The sequence below is a fragment of the Rhododendron vialii genome, chromosome 8a (genome assembly GCF_030253575.1).
Source record: "Rhododendron vialii isolate Sample 1 chromosome 8a, ASM3025357v1".
Classification (NCBI taxonomy): Eukaryota; Viridiplantae; Streptophyta; class Magnoliopsida; order Ericales; family Ericaceae; genus Rhododendron; species Rhododendron vialii.
Genome location: NC_080564.1, coordinates 29,405,257 through 29,425,485, shown reverse-complemented (window position 1 = coordinate 29,425,485; position 20,229 = coordinate 29,405,257). Strand labels below are relative to the sequence as shown.

Sequence of the window (20,229 nt, the reverse complement as noted above, 5' to 3'; positions counted from 1 at the left end):
GAAAGTGACAGGATACATTCGTGGAGCAAGTTTGCATCCACGACCACATCTCTATCCTCATGGCATGTTTGGCAAAATGATGGGTTTTCCTTTTGATGCCAGCACACAGCCTTCCATATATTATACTATCCCAAAGGGAAACAACAACCCCACTTCACCATAATATTGTCTAAAATCTTTAAATTACACGCAAACTTAACACAAGATGATGATGAAAGATTTCGTGGTTGAAGTTCTTACTTCTTACTAAGATAACCCAAGAAAATGAACTTCTGACTGAAACAAAGAGAAATCTGCGAGATTGGCAAAGAACAAAACCCAAACAAAAACTCCAAACAAAGACATTGGGCATCCACCGAGACTCTTCAAACACGGCGCAATAAAAGTTCAATACCTCCTTGATCCTTGCGTAATAGGAGTTCAACAACTTTGACAATTTCAAAGAACAGTTTAGAATACAATAAAATCAGAGATGCTGAATGCTGCACGAAGCAGCAAGAAATCTAGGGCCGCAATGTTTCCAACATGACAAATCCTTACCTAAATTCAAAGATCAATTACACGAGAAAGCTTTTGAATCCGGTTCAGTAGGAAGTCCCCTTGCTTGATAGTTGCTTGGTAAAGAGCATTCTTTGCATCTGGGCGGTTCGTTTCCAAAACACCGGCAACTTTGTCAATCTTGCAGTGAAGCTTCCCTGCAGCGATAAATCGCGACAACTCCCTAGAGACAATTTATAAAAACTCAATTGAACACATCACTAAGAAAAAAGAAGAATGTTAAGGAGAAGGCAAACGGCATCAAGTAGAGGAATATAGGACAACAGAATACTTACAAATCAATGAATTCCACCGTTACTCCAAAAGCTTTTGCCATTGCTTCAATGGTGACACTTTTATACGACTCCAAGAACTGGGAATACACAACGGTCCTGACCTCCCTCATGTAATACCGGAAGTGAGGATGCAAATACCGATCCAACTTTATTTGCTCCGTCAGGCCAGCTGGAAGTCAGAACAGAGAAATTACAATTGGAAGGACCAAGGCATAAAATATACAGATTCAAATCCAGAATAAGACTGGGTCGATGAGTAGACAGTATCAACTATTAAGTACCATTGCCGAGCAAAAAAAGGCTATTAAGTACCATCAAACTAGCTATACGCACATTACGTACTTGTCAAGTCAACATACCACAAGGCTTATGATCCCCATTTATTAACTAGACCTCAAGTACTCAACTGATCACTATTGGAATTCTTTTCTTCCACTTACTATGCATTCGATTTTTTATAAGCATCATGATACGACTATTTAAACACTCAGTTTCAAGTTTATTCTTTGGGCAGTGGACAGAGGCATACTACTTGAATCAATTCATGCAAACTTAACAACTTAAATCTTCAAATCGGGGCTTCATTTTCATAATTGGAGGGGAAAATAGAAAATAATCCCCAGTTTCCCAGTAAGAAATTACATCCAGTTTTTTATTTTTGACAAATCAAACCTAATGTTTCAATACCAACTCTCTCCATCCATACCAATAGGTATATGATGCTGGCTTGTCTCTAAAGCAGGTGGCCAGACGAATAAAATCTAAAACGTGAATCAAACATTACGACCAACTTAGAATTGGCCAAAATTGTAAACCTCGCAGAGATCACTAATCAGTCATGTAAACAAAGTAAAAACATGGGCCTGAAAGTTATCAAAGCCTTCTAGAGGCATTCCATCAAGTAACATCCTAGATCAGCAAATGTGCTTACTTATTTGGTTCTAAGGACCAGCCAGCTCAAAAACTTAAGAGGAAAGGAAGAAGAAAAGACTACAGTTGCTATGTAATAACTGGAGATCTTAAAGAAAATTAACAGGCCCCAGCGTTTGTGTAGTAACCAAACCTTGTATAGTCGTATTTAAATGGAAGATACTGGACACTATATGTGCAAGACAAAGTATTCATGGTATCAGAAATTTCCCCCCAAAGCTAGAAAAAGATGAAACGCAGTTCTATCCACTGATATAGGTCCCTTATAGGAAGCTTTCCGTCCATCGAGTTCCACCTTCATAGCCCCATATCACTGATTTGAGTGCTCATGGTCAGCGTAAAAGCAATAATCTTCATGCAAGAGCGAGAGAAGAAAAGATTCAGAAAGAGCAAGAAGAGAGGAAGGATTGACATGGGTCACACAGCAAGTGCTATTAAACGATATAGACTAAAGGATTCAGTCGAGTGACACGAAGTCCAGAGATCTGGATTTATGTAAACCAATTAAAAAATCAGGTTTAATCTGTTTCAAGTTAAAGGGTAAAACCTTGCGACCATTTTTTCTGTAATTTACTCTTTATTTAATCTCAGAACCAATTGAAATTTTGCTCACTTTGGAGAGCCAACTCCATAGTTAACATATTGGAAACATTCAGAGCCCAACATGTGGACAACTTACAAATTTGAAACTTACTTAGTTACTTACCAAGAAATGTTGACTTCAAATAATTAACTCAAAAATATGTGAACTTAAAATATCTTAAATGATATATGAATGCTATCCCCTCAGTGAGGCTTACACTTTTAGTCACCTAAAAAGTAAAAAGCCTTTAAAAAATCCTACGAGCCAAGAACTAAAAATGAAAAGGCCATATAACAGAGTCATGACAAAAACATGCCAGTGACCAAGGTTCAAATGAGAAGCTTTATCGTAGTGTTGAATGAATCATTTAGTTCACGCAATACACTGATGTACATTATTTAACCCATCGATGTATGACTTGTGCAAATAAATATAAACAAGTCAACAAACATAACCAGGAATACCCCAAATAAAAGGAAGAAACCTGAAACAGAAGCATGCTTACCAAATGCGGAGAAAAATGACTTGTATTGACAATCATAAAGAGAGTTTAAAAATTCGGACAGATGTGGAATTTTCCCAATCACAGTCAAGATCTCTGGAGCATCAACTACCTGCCACACAGAAAGTAAATATTATAACAATAATTAAACGCACTCCAATGCGGGCATATATATATATATATATATATATAGAGAGAGAGAGAGAGAGAGAGAGAGAGAGAGAGAGAGAAGGAAGCAAGCAATACAACATGCCTACCTTCTGTTTCAAGGAAACTCTATCCAATGATATGATGCTGGTAAGGACTGTGTAAAATATGAAGGTGTCGTACGGGAAGATTTCATAAGTTGTGAAAGTTGAGATAGAATCAAGAAACAGATCAGTGGCCTGCTTGAAATTTCGAGTAGACATGAAATACAAGCCTTCATACACCTTCAGACGGTTCTTCCTCTCCCAATCACCTCCCTCCTCAAACAACCTGCCATCAGCATGTCATTTGCTAAATAACCAAAGGCTTCAATATATATGTTGAATAACAGAAGCTGAAGAAGTGAGTAAGGAACAGTAAAAATTTCAGGGCATATCCTTACTTTTTTGCTTTCTCAATGCTCTTGGAAATAAGATCGAAATCCATGTAGAAAAAACCAAGCTGCAGTGTATAGAAAACCAAGTCCATCTTTTGCCCAACTGCAACTGTCTTGCTTTCTGTTACCTTGAGTTGTTCCAGAGCCTTCTCCTGAGCATACCATGACGACGAGTTACGTGATGACAGTTCACGGAAATGGATAGGAGAAAGCAGACAACCAGAGAACTGGAACTCATGTTGTTAGCCATTAAATACCTTGTCGGCAATCCGTATGTAAAACAAGGACTTAGCTAAATGAGCTTCTCTAACTTCACTCTCTCCTAAGTTTTCTTCAGCATCGGCAATCCTAATCAAATTGAAACCAGTTAAAGTGAAAAGAGTTCAATTACCATACATCGTAAACACCAAGATCAAACACTAAAAGAATGCAAATTGATCTTGCAGTTAAGTCTTGGAAATGAATCGTTCTGACTAAGATTTGTCTATCATGTTAAACATACAACAACAGACCCTTTTGAGAAGGGATTCAGTACCCATTACGTACAATATGTAACAGAAAGTAACAGTCGCAGACACAATCACAGACTAAACCTATCAAAATTTAAAATGGTTAAGAAGGCTACACAAGGCGTAAGATTGGGGTTGATAATCATTAAAAATGGTAATCCAACATATCAACATGATCCTTATAAAACCAAGGACACTACTTAAGAAAAATATTATCAGTTCTCCAAGAAGATAGAGGGCAATGCCCCATCAATTCTTAGCAAGGAGCCTGAAGCGAAAAGATAATGCTTGATCCTTATCAGGTCTGCACTCTCAGTGTCAAATTTACAGGCAAATTCAGTGGAAAAATAGTTGGATGATACAAATTACCTTTGAAAGATCAGACTGTCAAGAAAGAAAACCGTAGTAGAAACAAATCCAACCTGGAGTTAACTAATCATGTTCGTTTTATGCCCCTCAGTGAAGGCCAAGTGAAAAAGATCCATCTACGGCCAATTCAAGAACTTACTCCAAGGTCTAGTAATAACTGGAATTCATTTCTTTCCTCCATATGCACATATTCCAAGTACATACGCCCCAAGATTCCGAGGCACATAAACTTGTTAGAGCGAAACAAAACATATGTATTCCAATTGTTAAGGTAACACCTAAACAATAGCACAACAGAGGACAGAATTGAACCATCATAAAATTGAATGAATTGTCATAATCCTTTTGCAACTCGAAGTAAGTGATTATCTCAGGCATGGTAAGTGAATTCATGAATAGAACATCAGCTCTACTTCACAACACACTTAAAAAACTATTACATCCCTATCTGAGACAATGACAGCCGTTGTGATTCCACTGATCAGCCTTTGGCCTCACAACATCTCGACATCTGATACAAACTCCATCTATTACTATTCCCTAGAAGCAATTACAACTCTGGAACTCCTTTACAGCACAAAAACCTCTTAATCAACCCAATTCAAGGTTGAAAAGTTCAACAAGCTGCTCAACCTTCTAATTTTCAAAACAACAGAACAATGACGCCTAAAAAGTACTACGTACAAGACTAAACCAAATGGGGATCAACCAATCATACCCAAACTACAGTCCAAAAGTTTTTGAAGCAACTATGATTCATAGCTGCACAATGTCAACTAGTTCATCTAGGAGACACAATAAACCAGTCCAAGTCGGTGGGATGAAGCCAAACCTCCTGAGGTTTTATCATTTAAAATTCAATCTCCTCTAGCTCACCACATTTTCCAATAATATACAGACTAATCCAGTATAACACGACCATAAACGTTCATCATAGGTACCCAAAAGTGCCGGAAGGATTTGAACTTACTAAATCTAAGGCCCTGGACAAAGCTCAATGGAAAAATAAGATTCATGTATCAACTCAATTGCTTGTCAAATACACTGTACTGAGGAGTTTGATTGGAGTACAGTATTAGTATGAAGCCAATTACATGAGATGCTCTTACTGGTTATAATAGTTAGTATTGTGGTCTAGGGTTTTAATTGTGAGTGCAGTTGAAAGGGATATTTACCCACCGACCGGTCGGTTGCCTTCTGTCCATATAATGCATACATTAAACCTTTTTCCCTAGATTTTTCTTCTTTCTTTCTTTCTTTCTTTCCTTTTTTTTTTTTCACAGCATAGAAGGCTAGTTTGTGGGTGGGGGGTTGGATGGTGATGAATCATGGCATTGAGTAAGAAGTGCTAAATGAATGGTGGGTTTGTGTTGCTTAAACAAATTTTAGTATTGTAATACGATATAGGAATGTAATGTGATACCTTCTTTTTGTTGTGATGGAAATACAACTACTGTTATGTTCTTGTTCCTCTCTTGTCAGTGCTTATGGCTTACTCTGGTGTGCTGAGTTTGTTGCTCGTGGCTGGTATTTGGTGTGCTGCGTATGCTTTTGTTGCAGTTCTTGAGGTTATTAAGTTATTCAACTGAGGCCTAAATGGGTTACGCACAGCTAGTTATTGGCCCAGCAGGCAGTGGCAAGGTGATTTTTTGGATTTTACATCTCTTGATTGTTTTATCCACTTGACTTTTGATTTATTTCTTTGCTATAAGATATTCAGCTTTATTAGACTTGTTTGTCTGGGTTTGCAGATGGCCATTTAACTAGAATGTCCTTTTATCAGTCGTTTCCCATGTTGTTTCTGCGATTTACTGTACTGACTATCTGCATAATTATTGCTTCTCCAGTCTACATACTGCTCTAGTTTGTTTCAACACTGTGAAACGATGAGGCGAACAATCCATATCGTGAACTTAGATCCTGCTGCCGAAAATTTCGATTATCCCATAGCCATGGGTAAAGAGGGTTCACTCTTTTATCCCCATATGATTCCATTGAAAGTTTGATTGTTTCAGCTCCTCCTTTGGTTTTAGACCAATCAAGTGTTTGTTTTATTGCAGATATCAGGGAACTCATTTCTTTGGATGATGTTATGGAAGAGCTTGGATTGGGTCCAAACGGTGGCCTTATGTATTGCATGGAGTATCCTTTGTGTTTTGGTTTCCAAATCATTTACTTTTCTCATCTGTTTGTGTTGTCAATTGGGAGAGGCATAAATTGTTAGCGTACTTTGTAAAATAACTTTTTTCTTGTCCATCCAATAGTGGGAATCCAAGTTTACCTTAAATCTCGACATTAGGCACCTTGAAGAAAATCTGGATGATTGGCTTACAGAGGAATTGGACAACTACTTGGACGATGATTACTTGATTTTTGACTGCCCAGGTATTTTACCTCAGCTATGTTATTCATTTTCTATGTCAAAATGAAATTGACGATGGTGAGAAGGGAATTAGTGTCTGTAGTTGTCCATTACAACATGGAAGGCCCTAATTTAGATTCATTTACTAGTTGAGTTACGTTAGTAGGTGAGAGCTACACAGTTGAAAGCCCATCCAAGGACTTCTACACGTGCACATGAACATGATGGGTTCTGATGCCTTGGTCCTTCTAGTTAATTACTAGTGTACAATGAAAGTAATACCTCTCTCTGTGTTGTGGCTAGTTTCTACTGATGACAGAATTAGTTATGCAAGTTTGTGTTGGTTTATCTAGAGTTAACCAGATCATTTCCATCTTCAACCCAATATGTGAAACACTAAGAACACATGTATGCCACATTATTTAAGTTTTAGTGGGTAAGCGGTACTGTGACCATACTGTAAGGATTACCTAAGTGATATCTCAGATCTTATCCACAGATCCGTTCCTACCCTTAACCTCCAGCATAAGGCAACCCAGTGTGATTGGGATTTGGCACACAATGCTCGGTTTGGTTTGGCTATGCTTGCAGCTTACCCAAAATCTCCTCTTGGACTAACCACAATTACGACATTGCCTAAGAGAAATTCCACAAAGGTCACACTGTACACATAAGTATACGCCTACTCATAGTACAGAGAGAATATCAACTCACTTCTCATCGAGCGTCTTGAGCTGTTCATCGATCTTGGCGCGCATCGAGGCCAATACAGTCTGATCCAAATCAAGCACCGAGTTTGATGCTAGGGTTTCGTACAGCGGCGACATATCTGCACAAAAATAGAATCAAAAGCCCTAAATCAGCCCGATAGAAGCACTCAGAACAAATCACTTGCAGAATAAGTAGCGGTGATTGTTACCGTCGGCTATGACGGAGTCCAAGACCTCTTGACGGAGGCGTACTTTCTCGATGTCGGCGACGTCTGGGTGAGTGAGAAGGAACAGCTTGTTGGCGAGGATGAGCTGTGGTTGTTGTGAACCCTCTTGGCCTTCCATGGTTACTCTCTCTCTCTCCCTGTAGCTCTGAGATGTGGATTTGGCAGTGGGTTAGGGTTTGTTTAGCAGTTTGCTTGGAGAGAGAGAAACCGATGAGTTTTATTTGCTTTGTGCCTCGTAGAGGAGAAAAGGAGGTGAGATTGTATGCGGTTCGTGCGTATCGTGTTTTTGTGGAACTGAAGGACTTCCAGATAAATATTCTCACGACCCGTTCCAGTTTACCTCCTTTTATAAAAGTTTTTTTTTTCAATTTTCAAACTCAAATATAATAAAAATAAAAAATATTTTTTAATTTTTTTTACACTAGATGAAAATCTCCATGAATCTATCAAACAAAATTTATATTGATAAAAAAATTATTTACACAAACACATAATTTTTTAACTTAAAATTACCTTCTTTTTTAAAAAATACTTTTTTCACAATCCGAACACTCCCACAAGACCCAATTGAATGCCGGATTGGGCAGGGGATTATTTTTCACGCCTCTAATACTGTGGGTTTTATCCCTGATTTGGAAACCCAAAATTGGAAGGGTTTTAGTTATTTTTGGATGGGTTTCAAGGTGTTATTAAGATCCCGATCCCCTGGAAATTGAACGATTTTACCCCTCCTTATCTCCCTAACCGGCCTCGGTTTTTTACGATGAACAGCAAAACAAGAACAGGAAGAAAAAAGAACAGTAGATCAGAGAGAGGGAGGACTAACCAGGTTGTAACGTTCAACAGGGATCGGAGAGAGGGAGTGTGTCGTAACCGTTCTCTCCTCTTCTTCTTCTATTGCCGCCGTGCCGTTCTCTCTCTCTCTCCTCTCTCTCTCTTTTATGGCGAACGTAACAAAAAAAAGAACAAAGGAAATTTATCGCGTGCATGTGTGCCCATGTGTTTCCTACAACTCCACCCATAATCAATTAAAATGAACACATATTTAAATTGTAAATTGAAGAAGGGTTTTACAAGTCCCACTTAAAAAATGAAATTAATTAAAAAAAACTTTTGAAAAACAAATTTTAATTTTTTATACTTATTAAATTGATTAATTTAGTAGTAAATTAAATTATTAGGGTTTACTTATGAAAATTTAATTAATTTTATTGAAATTTTCAATTTATATTAAATTTAATGAATAATTCAATTTAACACTAAACAATGGCAAAATAGTCAATTGACAGTTTTTTACATTATCCACCCTTCCTTATACCCCCAATTTATCATCCATCCAAATCAAGTACTATTTTATTCCCCATTTCTAATATCTCATCCAAATTAAGTACTATTTAATACAATCTCTATAAACATCACATTAATGTAGGTCATCCATTATTAATTAATAACTCTTACTATCTTATCCCGTTTTTAACTAATATCCCCAATTCTTTTTCTGCATCCAAACGGGCCCTCAATCTCTCTCTCGAATAACCTCTTCAAAACCTAAACCGAACAAGATCGAAGTGATGGGAGAATCACGATCCACGAGTGAAATCCCTTGACAATCGAGTAATGTTATACACACAATTTTAAAATATAATACCGGATTTTGGGTGTTTTCGTTAAACTAAATTGTCTAAATCTCATGTTTTTATGGATTTTTAGACAGGTCATTAACTTTGCATATACTCATTATAAAAATTATTTAGCGAAAACAACTTGACTCTTGTTTTTTTTTTTTTTTGAAAGGTGAAGCAAAAACTTTTATTGATAAGAAAAATGATTACAAAGCAAGCGCTTGTTGACAAGAAGCCAACAAAGAGAACCCCCAGTAGACCTAGCCCACTTGACTATTGTTATTAACATATAATGGAAACGCACCATCAACTGTTGGAACTGTTCAATATATATGGGACATGCACCGAACGATTTTTGACATGTTCTGTCCAAAGTTATGCTTTAAAGACGTATGCGTAGGCTTTCTCAAATAAAAATTAAACGAAGTACATGATTGAATTTGAATTAGAACTCCACCTAAGAGCTTTACAGAGCAAGATTTTAAAACACGGCAACTGCGGATGTTTGAAATTTTACTCGATTCGATTTTTCAGTTTAATTTTTATTTTCATAACAGAATTTTATAGACAGTAATCAATACTTGTAATAATTAAATTTGAAAAATTAATTCACTAATTCAAAAGGTATGTTCAAATTGTCCCAAAAGACTTTACCAAAATATGAGTAGTTATACAACCTACGAGTGTTCATTAAACCTTTTGAAAATTATTCTGCAAAATTTGATTCTAAAAACAAGAATTAAACGGTTTCTAGAAAATAATACGTAACAAAAAATAATTCAAACCAAATGGAGATTAAATCCCAATTAATTGAGGTCGGCTACATAAATTCGTTTTCTTCATTGAGCTTTGTGGAGCATGTGTCTAAATATTGATACGCCAGCAATTTAAAAATATATACTAAGAGCAAACAACAGCCATTTAATGAGAGCGCGCGGACATTTTTTTTAACGAATTGGTGATTTTTAAGGTATTACAAGATCGATTTAAGGCAAAAAAAAAAAAGAGTAATTGAAACCTAGTTCTGCTAACGTTAATTTCCGCCAAATAACTAAAGTACATTTAATGTTAATGACATGGTTCCAAAACCCCAACTTGTATCATTACAAACAGCAACCGAGTGTTGACAGAGTTGCTATTGAGTACCAAGAGCCTCCCAAACGAAAAATAAGTCAGCGCCCCGGGGGCTCTGCTACGGGAAGATTTCCGTTAGCCTTATTTTCACAAAGTAGCCTCTTTACAAATTATCACCGCCGTCTTCATTTTCACAGACGTCACCGCCAACGCTTTCTTCTTCTTCATCAAAGAAATTGTTGCCTGACTAAAGCAAGCCAGCAACCAAGGCCCGGTTGAATGGCGGTAACAACTCACAGAGCTGTTTCCCTTTGTTTAGCCAAGGATCGACCGACAGACTAATGCACTGCTGATCCCATTATGACAAGAAAGGAAAATTATCTTTGATCATGCCACAAGTCAAACCTGATCAGATATTTGTCAACTGAACAAGGCACTTCCAGCAACCATTCCTATTCTTGGAGGGTTCAAACAGGTTTCCTCGGCGTGCCGTCCTGCATATGTAGATTCACAACAGGAACATGGCTGATTTTAGTTATTTAGCTTTATCACCAACTTTACAGCGCCCAACATAAAGAGGACAGTAAATGCTGTTCAATGCAAAGAAATGCTTACCGAAGGCATGATCAATCAGTATTCCACGCACTAGTGAGGAATTTTAATTGTTCCTTTCAACAGATTGGAAGGCATATCAATGCTGACAGGCTTGGACTCTAGGGCTCGAGAAGCTTGGAGGGCCATCTCAGTGTGAAGTTGGAGACATCCCACCGCCAGCTGAGACAAATCAACCAATGATCACGTGTCGAGTAATGCTTCTTATCAATATAGATTACAATTTACGACACAAAAGGACATTAGAACTGGAAGACGTTCAGAGGCACTAAATTAAAACAGTAAATAGTGCAGCTTTAGACAAGAGCTATGTTTACATGGACCTTTCTAAGCATATAAGTACTGGTGCCTGAGCCTCGACAAGGGTACTGTAAGAGTATGAGCTGCGTGACTGCGTCCCAACTTATTTGATTGGACATCCGCCAAACAAGCAGGATTCTGCGTCCAACTTATTTGATAGGACATCAACCAAACAAGCAGATTTTGCAAGAGAAGTATACAAAGTTACTATTAAAACATTCAGTTATGCATGAGAATGCTATATGACACCATGGAAATACCATTTTACCATATACAATAAAAGAACTATGAGAAAAGGCTTCACATGTTTCTGTATCCTTGAGATGAGATTCAAATAAATTCGAACACTTACGACCCCACCCGACACTTGTACCTAAGTCGATGCAACATAGGACAAGAGAAAGATCATTGCTTCCCCCATTACAACGAAAACCAAAGGCAAAATAATGTATCCTGCTCCTCTAGTTGCCAGCAATGGAAGCTTTAACTTCATTATTTCCGCTTAAATCTTTAGCATACTAATCCCACCAACCATTGATATAACATACGTGATGATCTGAAGTTTCCTTCGGATTTGGTTTAGTTAGCAAAGGAAGTAAGGCATCATCACAAGTTCAATATTATAAACTAAACACTGTAGCCTACAATTCCGCAAGGAAATTGAAGATGAAAAACGAGGCATGATCTGAGCTTCCATTCCACTGGACTATCTTTTCCTTACCGTGTAGCACTCTCTATCTGTATCTGATTCAGCTACATGAAGTGCCCAAGTGCGTACCCACTCAAGCCCTCTAGAAATTTCTGCATTGCCTTCGATTAAAGAAGATGCTACATGAGATGGATGGAGGGCCACCAATATGCAAGACGCTGCAAAAAGGACAGATTTTCGGACATATGCTTCCGTATGATGACATATCTCCCTGCATGACAGCAAGAGCACATGGTTCAGTAAATAGTTATAGACCAATAATTTCAGTTAGTTTGATCCAGCAAAGTAGGGATGTCAGCCTTTTTTGAAGTTCCAACCTTTTAAGAGAACATGCATTTAAGGCACTAAAATATTGGCCCCTTATGCCAACCTTTCAGCCTACTCATAATCATTTGCATCTTAGGAAAACAAAAAACTTCTATGACTTGACTTCAAAAGTGGGCATGCATTTTGGGATATATCCCACACTGAAAGACTGACTAACAGAATGAGAGAGTGAGTATAGAGAAACACAGAGCCCCCACGCATACCTTTTTGTCGCATGTATAATGGGCTAGGCCAAATTAAAAATTTGCAAGTGCATCATCACACACCCTGCCACTGGCGTGAACAATTACACAACAAAGACAAAGCCCCATGGTCCTACTCTATATTAGTGGGTGAAGATTTTTAGTACCTAGAACTTAACATATCCATGAGTGGTGGAGCCAAGGCAGATGCTTCCGGATGCATGGCTGCACACTTCATACAAACACCAAGCATATAGATAAGTCTCCCCAGGACAATAAAATCCCTGCCAAGCAAGTCAACACCATGCCTTTTCTTATCAAATCCCTGCATAGCTGGAAGCATAAATGCTGCTGCATATTGAGGGAACTTATTCTGAGACCATTCCATTGAATGTCCTTGTATATGATCCGGTCGGGAGCTCCATCTGCGCGTTTTCCCTCTCTTGACTTGACCTCGTCTAGGGGGAAGTTCTCTCTCATACGAGTACGACCAATTTAACGGAGTTTCAGTGCGGGAAATCTCCTTCCAAGGACCAGCTCCAGGGGGACCTATACTACTTGGCATAAACCACGGTTGAGTCTCTGAAACGGTGGATATGAGGTTCCTCGGATGCTGTTTCGGTTTCATCATTTTAGCATTAGCAAGCTCCTGTGCCGCATCAGTCATCACGTCAAGTATCATGATCCGTTGGCTGACATCTACATTAGGTGAATATATCAGCTTGTTGAGGGCATCAAGGGATTGAAAAGGAGCCGTGACGATCAGTGCAACCAGCGCTTTTTGCCTCTTTACTTCAGCTGATTCTTCTTCTCCTTCAATAGTTGAATCAGAGCAACGAGCCTGTACAAGAGTTCTGACCAGATCCCCAGCTACATAAGTAAGTTCATCAGGTGATGCACGGACAAGCTTTTCAGCAACATCAAGGGCCCTTTCAACCTAAAAACAAAAACAAAGCAAGGGATTGATTATCTGGAAAGACCAGTTCCATCAAAGATTCAACCACCAGCTTTAAAATAACTATAATTTGATTGCAATTGTAGCAACCAGCAATAAGTAAGTCTGGGTACCATTTATTTCACTCTCTTTCCAAGGAGAGCCTATTAAATCGGAAAAACTCCAAGATTAGATACCATCTAATGACAAATCCACCAGGGTAGATCTCACAAAAAAAAAAAACTCAAGCTTGAGAATCTCAATATAGGCCAATCTGGTAAAATTAGAAATTTACTTCAAATATTGGAAAGATAAACAAGGAATTTGAACACTTACACCATCGGGGTCATCAGATTTTCTGAGAGCTCCAAGCACATCAACCAACTGTGAGAATTTACCTTTCAAGTCTGTGTCATCATCTGACAAGTCATACGGCTGTAAAGATGAGTCACTCGAAGTTTCAGAATTTTCACTTGCACCATCAGTACCATCTTCCTCACCAGAAACATATTCATTTTTCAGTGTGGCTGGATCAATAATCTCATCAGGATCCACCAACTTAAATTCAGATAGCCTCTTCTTCAAAACCTTGTGATCGTTGCCCACACCTCTATTGACCTTGGTGTCAAATCCCTTTTCTGGTAACAAGGCACTGCATGTTTTCAATTTATCAACTTCCTTATCTGCGAATTGTGAGTCAGTCAGTGTCCCTTTCTTTGGAGTTGCTAATCCAAACTCCCAGTCAATGGTCTCTTGACTACAGCTATTATCAAGATACAAAGGATTGTTAGGGTCAATTATCTTCGAAAATACTAAAGCAATACTGCTAGCCATTCTTCGAACCAAATGGTCAGGGCTTTCCAGCCTACCTGCAGAATTTAGAAAAAGATGTAAGAGAAGCATACTCTGACACAAGTCAAATAACATTAAAAGCACAGGGATAAGATTTTACCGCTAACTCCATCAAGAATCGAGCGCATCAGATCCTTGGTTGCATCTAAATCTTCTTTTGACATCTTCTCTAGGGAGAGACCTAGAGCTGCCGTTACATCTGAATATAGAATTAAGGGTTGCGGAACCATATAATACCGAAAAAGCCAATATCTTAATGTTTGTAAGCTAAAACTGAAAAGAGCGTTCTGTTCAAATATGACTGGTTTTAGTCCTGCCTCCTAATCCTAATTGCAGGATTCACTCTCAGAACTTTTGAGGATACAAACTTGCTGCTCTACTGGGGCTGATTGCACAAATTCTCTTTTGGACCATACTGTGGCGAGACGCTGCGTTGTCTCCGATAGACCACGAGAAGTATGAGCTCTCGGCAAAGTGGCATCAGGAGGGAATCCAAGAACAGCAAAGTGAAGTATCCATCTCAGGCAACGGAAAGGAAACACTTTCCAAAGCAAAAATTTCTCAATGAACATGGACCTAGAAAGAAAATGTGTGAAAATGGTTATCATGAGTTTTCTCCGCAGTGTGTGTACACAGCTTGGTAAACTAAATATATACAACCATGATACTCTCACAGTCATTGAAGTCATTTACCAACACCATAAATAAGTTTTCCTTCATTGCACCTTATGTTTCATGTGGAAAGATGAAACCAAATTGCAGTCTTTCGAAGTGTCAACAGCACAAGATAAAGTGAGAGCAGAAGAGGAGGTCCTTACAAGTGTCATCCTAACTCACATAACAAAAGGCACTTAAACATGTTCACTAACCTGAATGCCGTTTGACTCTCACAAATCCGATGGAACAATATCCAAAGAATCCAATAAGCCTCAACATCAGTTACTTGTTCAGCTACTAACTGCCGTAATAGCTGTTCAGACAATCTTTCCACAGCATAGGGGTCTTTAATTGCCTCCATCAGCTTCAACCAAAACTGAGAACCAGACTTCACCCCAAACCCCTCCCTAACATCCACGTTGGCGTTTGACAATCGAATACTATGCACATGCCCAAGAATATGTGGAATCACTTGACTTAACAGCACGTCTGTAAACATAAGAAGTTGTATCTTGCCTTTAAAAACTATATTACCCTGCTTGGCAATAGAAGAAACAAAAAACACTTTTCATTCCAATGCAACAAGGTTCAGAGGAAATAGAATAGTTTCTCCTGTATGGTGACACCAGGTTGGTACTGCCACATAAAGGCATCAAGGTAGTCACGGTTAGTCTGTAACTGCTCATAATACATAACATGTCAACCACTGCTACAGATGGAGTACAAACCGAGATTGCAACATGATGTATTAAGACTGCTAAATAAGACACGAGAGAAAAGCATGCACACCACATGAATGAAAGGGAGCACCGAAATAGAGATGCCTAAAAGTTCCAATTGTGGTTCTTGCAATCATCCAGAATACCTGCAGACCCTCGTCGACAAATGCGAGCAAATGATTCTGCAACAAATAGGGTGGCACCATCCACAACATTATCATTGACAGTGTCTTTTCTGCATAGATCCATGTCCCGTTCTTCTGCTCCAGCAATAAGTTGATCTATAATCTGCTTAAAGAAGAAGCTGAAATATTCTGGTGAAGAGTAAACAATACACAGAGAGGAAGTAGAAATGATGACAGCAAGATGTTTAATTAATATGTGGGAGGTTATACTTAGGCAGGTCCACTCTTAACCCCCTCCCAAGTGCAATGGAGGTCGGGAAACTATGTCAATGTCATCGATTATCGTCCAATGACAGCAACTGGGTGAATTCGTCGATTTTGACAGAAGTAGATTCATGCCCGGTGTTAATAAACTTAAAGAGCCCAAGAGGTTCGAGTGTCCAACACAACCTCTGAAAGCACTTGTTTGATGGTAACTCTGTTTTTTCAACTGTCCTAAGTATGTCACACACGCACGCACAATAAGCATAATCAATATGATAATCAGCATAAGAAGATGGGTGGATACTGAGATGAAAGAGAATTGGAGGTTCCCAACTGTGCTTTGTCAGGAATAGATGTAACAAGCTGTGCGACTCTGGATATTGTTGAATTAAGCTGTTCGGTGCTGATATCGTCAGATTGACAAGAACCACCAAATTCTCTTGCCATTTGGAGTACCCCATCATTTTCAAGCAAGCATAGTGCAAGAACTCTGTAATAAGACGAAAACAACAGGTCAACAAGAAAAACCTGATGAAAAGTCATCCTATGGTATCTCTGTTGTGATTGTTGCCTGATGTACAAGTGATGATGCATACTGGGCAATCAATAATCAATACCACATTGGGACAGGCTATATTAAAGCTGTCATGTAGTATCTGATCAAAAGCTTGTCACGATGGCACGGGGGAACGGAAGTGTCAAACATTATGGTACCCATGCAAGATGATGTCATACCCCACCCAAATTCCAATGTATTGCTACCATTAAGCAAATTCCAACTCTGGTTTTTCAACTTCACCATCGTTCTACCTTTACAAATGAGTCCAACTGTTAGACAACAGTTGCAGAGGGATTTGACAAGCCAACCATATTGTATACATCTGTAATATTTATGTAAGATTGGTGGTTCTGATTGCACAACTCGTGTTAATCTCCATAAAACATCATAATAAGGGGAACATGACCTTCACAAAAGTATATATAAGAACAGTGAGTATAATCTGACTTCTGCAGTGATATGCAATATGCCAGTAGTAATCCAGAATAAAAGGTACTAAGCTAATACCCTTATTGCTGTTCAAAAAAAGCTAATACCCTTAATGATTATCAGTTTGACTACTTCCATTCCATAATCTTGGGTCTTTTAGGGATTCTAACTACTTTCGGAGACATGCAATCGTGGCATTCAGATTAAGATTAGATGGCAAAAATCCAATATTTTCCCTTATTTTCACTTTCCAATATATTTAAAGCTATTTGAAAGGGATTATTTTGAAAAACTACACATTGGCTTTCGGAAGAGGACTGATAATTTCGAACTTCGAAAAAAGGAAAGTTGGACCAACAATTAGGAAAGGTGGGAGTATGACCATACATCAAATTATGTGCCACTTGCACAAACATAAGATACAAATGACGCGCAATAGGAACTATATAGCCCAGTCATTACTTATCAATTACAGCAAAGTAGCAGACATTGGGTGAAAAATGCCAAGTTGAAAGCCCAAACAACACAACAACGAAAAATAAGAAGAAGAAGTTTTCAACCACTACCTCTCTGCATTTGAGCGCACAGGTTTAATATCAAATCTACTGTTTCCGTTTGGTTGTAGAGATGGAACTACAGTCTGTACAACTTCCAGTGTAGGCCCATTGACAAAGAACACATCATAGACATGTTTCCTTGCAGACAAGGGGAAACAAGCTAGCCAATTGGAAGGAAAATCTGCAAATAATAGCAATTGATGTCAGCAACCTTGGGCGTGCATATAAATATCTAAATCAAGATTTTTTCGGGCAAAATAGCAGAAAAGTGAACCCAATCTCAAGCATGTGAAAAACACGGAATTTAGTACTCAACCAATATCTCTAGGTTCAGTATACATTGGTCTTTCCTCTAATTACTATGACCATCCATGCACAAATGCTTTGCGTCCATGACACACATAAGTATACCTCTGTTACTATGAAAACATTTACCGATAGTCTTATTTTCACTTTAAAAAAAAACCATGACAAAAGTAGTTAGATAACCGATCATAAAAGCTTAAGTACTCAAAACTTCTCCATAGTTCCACAAATTTTTCTTGATCATTTGACTTTTAAATAATAACTTTCACCCCCAAATCTGCCAAAAAGATATGGTGTTTTCCCACTTTTAAGACTGAACTCCTTCGATAATACTGTGAAATTCTAATATATGCTGAAGCAAGGAATAACTTTGCTGTCCGTACTTAGCGTGTGTTAAACAAACTCTACTCCAACTATCCTAAATCAGGAATCACCTATCCAAATTAGGACTCGTCCCTCTTATCATGCAGCGTCAGTGAATTGACTCTTCTTTACCAATAACCAAAAATCATACCCAATAAGCCCAAATTAGGGCTGGTCTTCAGCTATTTCGCTCCAGAATCATCCACCAAAAAAGGACAAAATCTTCCAATTGCGGACACCTAAACATACTTTCTTGTTCCTCTTTTTTCCTCTTTTTTCCTCTTTTTTCTTTTACTATCTGTATAGATAATGATCTTACCATATAACAGAACCCTGGCCAGGGTAGGAAATGCAGCACCTTGGTAGAACACTCTCCACCAGTAACTCCTCTCCTGTTCATCAGGCACTTTGGCACTAAGCACCTGAAAACATCAAAATCACTCATTTCTTACAGATGAAAGAAAAAGTGTGAAGTAATCAAAACAAAAAATTCCAGTCACAAAAATTACAGGCTCAGACCTTATCTCTATGCTGTTGATCGATGCTCCCTACAAGTTGCATAACAAACAGAGCAATCAGTCTCCATCATATTTTACATATGAATCACGTAAATTGTTTTTCTTTTTCTTTTTTTTTATAAGAGTGAGTAAAATTGAGAAATACATAAACACTTGAGGAGGTCCTGAGCTCGAGTCCTGAGGTGCTCGAGTCCCGTTGTTACAACTAACATACAACTAACATCCAACCCGTAACATCCTATCGGCTGGCAAAAAAAAAATTAAATTTCTCACATAATCGGCGTACCTGAGATGGCGCGAGAGTCAAGAGGGAAGAGGCGAACGGCGAGGGAGTGAAGAGCGCAAACGACGTCGTCGACGTGTTTGGCGTCGTTGACGGCGGCGATGACGCCTCCGACCTTATCGAGGATTTCTGCTTCTGGTTCTCTCCTCCCCTTCTTCTTCGAATCGTCCTCCATGGCAATCCTCCCGCGCTACCCAGAGCGATTTCGTCTACTGCACAGCGAAAGTATTGTGAGCGTCTTGAAATTTCTGCTTGAGATTGTCTACTGCTTAGTACTATATCGGTAATCTCGTCTCCTCCGTTAACGGATTTCGCGTGATTTAGGGGTGTGTTTGCTTGTTTTTTGTAATTGAGGGGGTTAAGTGAGACAGTAGTGTAGTTGAGGGGTGTCAGAGATATTAACCCAAATGCTCCAAAATTCTCGTAATTCATTCTAACATAAAAATAAAAATAAAAATTCTCGTAATTACCACGCCCTCTCTCCCATCGAATCGAGATTCGAGAATGCAAATTAATAAAGTGCTCCGTTTTGTTAATGTTCTTATTTTTCGTTTTTTGAAATAGGTCGGGAGTTATTTTGCATAATGAATTCACCTTAAAAGGAGTTTTTTCAAATTTGCCTCATCCATCCATCTCTCCTTTTGTTTTGCTAGTGCTGGAGCCATTTGAAAAGAAGTGAATAGCTTTTTGTTGCCTGGTTGCTTCCTCCCAAGTTCTCAAATTTTTTATTGGGTATAAACTTTTACTTTGAGTCCAATAGGACTCTCTATAAGTTGGCGGTGGAAGATCTCAAAATTAGTCTACGTGCTCGTAAGTTGATCGGACACGTGACCTATATAAATATATTTATACATATATAAAAGCTTTTTGTTGGAACTAATTAGTTTGGCTGGAAGGACAAAACACGAGGGACCGGTAAGTGCGTTGCCCGATGAAATTCGTGGGTATCATCTTGTCCGTCTTGACAATAAAAGAACCAGGGAGCACCAGTGTCCTTTCTCACAGCTGGAAAAAACTATGGAGGCATTTTGCCGGTAGTCTGGATTTTGATGATTCAAAGACAATGGTGAGCATGATAAAAAGAGTAGACCGCAAGGTCGCTCGACATTGAAACTGAAATGACCACATACGTAAACTGGGTTGATCAAGTCTTGAACTCTTACCAGGAACAAAACATAAACGAGTTTGAAGGTCCTTACATGGTAAAATGCTTATTAGTGCAAGCGGAC

At 38.5% G+C, this 20,229-nt stretch overlaps 2 protein-coding genes across 3 annotated transcripts; both read right to left on the bottom strand.

Moving 5' to 3' along the window:
• Window positions 1-380: 380 nt before the first annotated feature.
• Window positions 381-7,925, bottom strand: LOC131336431 (26S proteasome non-ATPase regulatory subunit 6 homolog). Its single transcript, XM_058372274.1, has 8 exons — window positions 7,591-7,925; window positions 7,386-7,500; window positions 3,689-3,779; window positions 3,438-3,583; window positions 3,106-3,325; window positions 2,852-2,960; window positions 834-1,002; window positions 381-721 (listed from the first exon to the last, which is right to left on the bottom strand). The coding sequence occupies exons 1-8, from the start codon at window positions 7,724-7,726 to the stop codon at window positions 547-549; spliced, it is 1,161 nt and encodes a 386-aa protein (XP_058228257.1). The 5' UTR covers window positions 7,727-7,925; the 3' UTR covers window positions 381-546.
• A 2,225-nt stretch (window positions 7,926-10,150) lies between these two features.
• Window positions 10,151-19,266, bottom strand: LOC131336430 (uncharacterized). Of its 2 annotated transcripts, XM_058372272.1 has the most exons (14): window positions 19,004-19,266; window positions 18,719-18,747; window positions 18,519-18,621; window positions 17,540-17,711; window positions 16,290-16,475; window positions 15,743-15,900; window positions 15,090-15,366; window positions 14,585-14,796; window positions 14,321-14,419; window positions 13,705-14,237; window positions 12,602-13,371; window positions 11,938-12,136; window positions 10,920-11,078; window positions 10,151-10,798 (listed from the first exon to the last, which is right to left on the bottom strand). In XM_058372272.1, the coding sequence occupies exons 1-13, from the start codon at window positions 19,173-19,175 to the stop codon at window positions 10,950-10,952; spliced, it is 3,039 nt and encodes a 1,012-aa protein (XP_058228255.1). In that variant the 5' UTR covers window positions 19,176-19,266; the 3' UTR covers window positions 10,151-10,798; window positions 10,920-10,949. The 2 variants fall into 2 exon arrangements, with proteins under 2 accessions (XP_058228255.1, XP_058228256.1); XM_058372273.1 differs by lacking the exons at window positions 18,519-18,621; window positions 18,719-18,747; window positions 19,004-19,266 and having other exon boundaries at window positions 15,743-15,877; window positions 17,540-17,683.
• Window positions 19,267-20,229: the final 963 nt, after the last annotated feature.

Coding starts and splice junctions, on each gene's coding strand:
- LOC131336430 (XM_058372272.1), bottom strand. CDS start 19,175: ATGGAGGACGATTCGAAGAAGAAGGGGAGGAGAGAACCAGAAGCAGAA. Junction 18,748..19,003: donor TGACTCTCGCGCCATCTCAG/GTACGCCGATTA, acceptor TGCAACTTGTAG/GGAGCATCGATCAACAGCAT. Junction 15,901..16,289: donor TCCAATTCTCTTTCATCTCA/GTATCCACCCAT, acceptor AGAATATTTCAG/CTTCTTCTTTAAGCAGATTA.
- LOC131336431 (XM_058372274.1), bottom strand. CDS start 7,726: ATGGAAGGCCAAGAGGGTTCACAACAACCACAGCTCATCCTCGCCAAC. Junction 3,780..7,385: donor CTCAAGACGCTCGATGAGAA/GTGAGTTGATAT, acceptor CAATTTGATTAG/GATTGCCGATGCTGAAGAAA. Junction 3,326..3,437: donor AGCATTGAGAAAGCAAAAAA/GTAAGGATATGC, acceptor TGCTGATGGCAG/GTTGTTTGAGGAGGGAGGTG.